The sequence below is a fragment of the Miscanthus floridulus genome, chromosome 2 (genome assembly GCF_019320115.1).
Source record: "Miscanthus floridulus cultivar M001 chromosome 2, ASM1932011v1, whole genome shotgun sequence".
Classification (NCBI taxonomy): domain Eukaryota; kingdom Viridiplantae; phylum Streptophyta; class Magnoliopsida; order Poales; family Poaceae; genus Miscanthus; species Miscanthus floridulus.
In genome coordinates, this window is record NC_089581.1 from 123,261,877 (window position 1) to 123,265,372 (window position 3,496).

A 3,496-nucleotide genomic window follows, 5' to 3' on the forward strand; every position below is an offset into this window, starting at 1 on the left:
CAGTCTCCATCGAAACACTGGTATATCAAACAAGCTCAGAACTGAAGACATTAACTGTGGACTTCTGAAGTTTGGTGGGGATTGTTAGATTAATTTGGGTCAGGCCCATTATTTATTCTAATTAATCAAATAAACTTCAAAGGCCCACAATTATTGTTAAGTGGAAAAGTGATTAGTACCACATGAGAAATTCACTAAAAAGGTTCTCAACTTAAATAGTGAGTCTTAAGACTCTCACATAGACAAGTTGAGAGGGAGAACCGGGAGGCCACACGCGCGCGCCGCCGCCGCCGAGCCGAGCGTGCGCGCGACGCGCCGGGCCAGGCCGGGCCGAGGCCGAGGCCGTGGCCTGGCCTGGTTTTGTTGCTTGGCCCAACCGAAACCCTAGCCGCCGCAGCCAACTCCCAACGCCCAACCACCCTGTCCAGGTTCATTCCCCCGACAGGGCCTAACGGACAGATGGGGAATGGCGCGGCTATAAGGGGGGCGCCCCTGTCCGGCGGGGGACAGACCTGACTCTTCCTCTTCCTCCTCTCCGCAACATCTGAGCGTTGAGCTGTTCATTTGCATCTCCGACCGGAGTTCCCTGCGCGCACAGGAAGCTTCGGTAGCAGGCCTCCGGAACTTCCCCCGTCAAGCGTACCTGCACGGGTAGGCGGGGAATCAAGTTTTTGGGGAGCGCCGGCTTCCCGGCGCGACTGCTGCCCCGTCTCCGCTTCTGCAGATTCCTGTTCGGGTGCTTCTGCTTCCTGACGGGAGAGTCCGTGCTACTGCTTCCTGACGGGAGAGTCCCGTGCTACTGCTCCGACACCGCACCTGCAGAAGCTTCCCGGCGCGACCTCCTCTGCAACATGGTGGACACGAGGAGGACTGGTGCCCGCACCAATGCCACCGACGGAGAAGATGGTGGCTCACTGTCTGCGGGTACCGGCAGTCCCACCCTAGGGTATAAACCTAATCCCACTGTGCGCTATTGTTCATATGCTTTTCTGTTAGCGTTGATAGGTTGATAGCGTACTTGGTTGCTGCTCCGTTAAATACTACTTGCAGTAGTGGTGGTGTTACAATATGGTTAGTGGTACTATTACTATTGGTTAAGTCGTTTTTATGGATTAATATAAGTCGTAAATTGACCAAATATTCAACACAAGAAGCCTCAAGATATGGAGGAGCTTCTGTAATGCTAGTGTGAGAGAGGATGGTTTCTCTTCTCATCTTGTTTTTGGCCTGCGTGTCAGTGTCACGGTTGCTTTTGGGAGGTTGTAGTTTCAAACTTAAGTAGTTTGCTGCTGTTAGCGTTTTCCTCGTGCCTACTTTGTAAGCTGGTATCCCAGCAAGTTGCAGACGTTGTATAAACATATATTTGCTTCCTTATTAAAAGCAGAGTTATCCTTTGTCTAAAAATGCTGCGTAGTGCAAGCATAGCCCCATTCCAAAGCATAAGCTTGGGAAATGGCACCCTAGCTGGTGCAGCAGTGACAAAATCCTGCTGCGATGTAATGTCGATCGACGCTTACGCCGAGCATAAGCCGATTTCCAAAGCATAAGCCAAGAAATTTTGAACTCGACTTGCACAAAGCCGCAAACCAGTAAATAGACCACGGCAATACTACCGCTCCCGTGTGCGAATGAAGTAGCGTTCACCGGCACAGCCATGGCAGGCGCAGGCGCGCAGCCACCTACCGTCCTACCCTGTTCACACTTCCTCTCTTCGTCGCTTAGCCGAACAAAAGGAAACGGAACGAAACAAATCAGGACCATAGTGTCCCGGCCGGGGACGTCAGGGATTTCCAGCAATGCGACCTCTTATTTCTGCTCGTAAGTCGAGCCCTTTTTCACATGCAGTATGTACAAGACAGAAGACACGACTGGAACACAACGAGAGCGTTCCTGCCCGTGCCCGACCTGTCGCATCGGCGCGTCGCGTTCCATCGGCCGCCGTTTCACCTGTTGGCGCCGGCCGTCGCCTGAGTTGGAGTTGCCGGCGCGCGGCGTGATCTTGATGATAAGGCCGGGGAAGACGTCGTCGGGGTCGTGGACGTGCGGGTTGTGCTCCAGGATGTAAGGATCGCCGCACCTGGCGCTGATGCTGTGCAGCGTCTCCCCCTCCGCCACCACGTACAGCTCGTCGCACGGCTGCGCCCCGCGCACCACCACCGACCCGCCTCTGTTGTACCAGTACTGCTCCTCCTCGTCCCCTGACCCGGCGAGCGACCCAATGACCATCACGAGCGCCAGCAGGCCGCACCACGACGCCATGTCCACCGCCCCCGACCGATGCCGCTGTCCGGCCATCGTCACTGGTAGGAGGACAAATGAGAGCTTGAAGTGTAACTCTCTCTGTGTAGCTAACGGGTAGGGTAGGGGCTGATTTATATAGACGATCAGGACGAGGAGACTCATGGGACTGGACTGCAGTTGCAGGTGGCAAGCTAAGCTAACACACTGCCATGTGAGTGTGACACATGAGATGGTTCCATTGAGACGTCGGCGTGGTGCGATCGAGCAAAAGATGAACATAGTAGTACGGAGTACCAATAATTCATCACCATACTTTTTTCTCTCGATGACCTTAGAACGTGTGACAGCAAAACATGAAAAGAGTAGTACAGAGGCACGTCACAACTCACAACTAAGGACACATGTTTAAGCTGTTCCGAGTGTTTTTTAAACACAAAACGAAAAAAGGAAAGAAGAAAACTAGCTGTGTGTGTGAGTGCGTCGCAAAGTGCCGGAAAGCCCACGGGCGGCGCACCCAATCGTGTAACGTGATTCCATGTCACCCAAACGTTCGTGAACGTACACTCTTTGTCGCTGCTGCAGAAAAGGATAGTGGTTCATCCAGACAGGGCAGAACTGCCACGATCTCCAGAAGTCCAAAAAAGCAACTTATCTGGGTCTAGTGCTGTCCTTCGTGGCCATATATCGAAGCAAACCTTACCACCATTTTCGGCTTTTCGCTGTTGCTCAATGGACTCACGGTCACGGCCCATGCACGTACGCCACTGCATGTAGCCAAATCATTCCAGGTCTTGAGGCCTGCCAGTAAAGACGATTCCCACCAAATGCACCCAGATTTGTTAGAGATTCAGAGACTATGGGACACCCAGGTTTGCCGTGCTCCAAAACGAAAGGTGAATCAACGCTAATAATACAGTCGGCTACTGGCTGTATGAATCCTTACAGGCTACCTTTGGGTCTACTTATATAATTGTTATATCTTCACAATTAATATATAGTCTACTTATCTCTCTCACATAATTTCTTAATTTTTTTATCCAAGTCTGCTGTAAGGTTACGGCCCGTTTCTCCTCTCTCTTATTCCCTCTCTTCTCCACTCAATATTTTAACCCAGCCCATTATTATACTTGCTCTAATAAAGCATGCACCGCGGCTAAACACACACCCTGCGAGGCTGCGACGTTTGGTACGGTATGATTTCCTGGCGATCGAGCATCCGAGCTCTGACGACGCTTTAAGGCTATCCAGTGCGGGC

At 52.1% G+C, this 3,496-nt stretch overlaps 1 protein-coding gene across 1 annotated transcript; it reads right to left on the reverse strand.

Annotated features, from left to right (window-relative positions):
- Positions 1-1,806: 1,806 nt before the first annotated feature.
- Positions 1,807-2,323, reverse strand: LOC136539551 (uncharacterized). The gene has a single exon (XM_066531517.1). The coding sequence runs from the start codon at positions 2,293-2,295 to the stop codon at positions 1,807-1,809; it is 489 nt and encodes a 162-aa protein (XP_066387614.1). The 5' UTR covers positions 2,296-2,323.
- Positions 2,324-3,496: the final 1,173 nt, after the last annotated feature.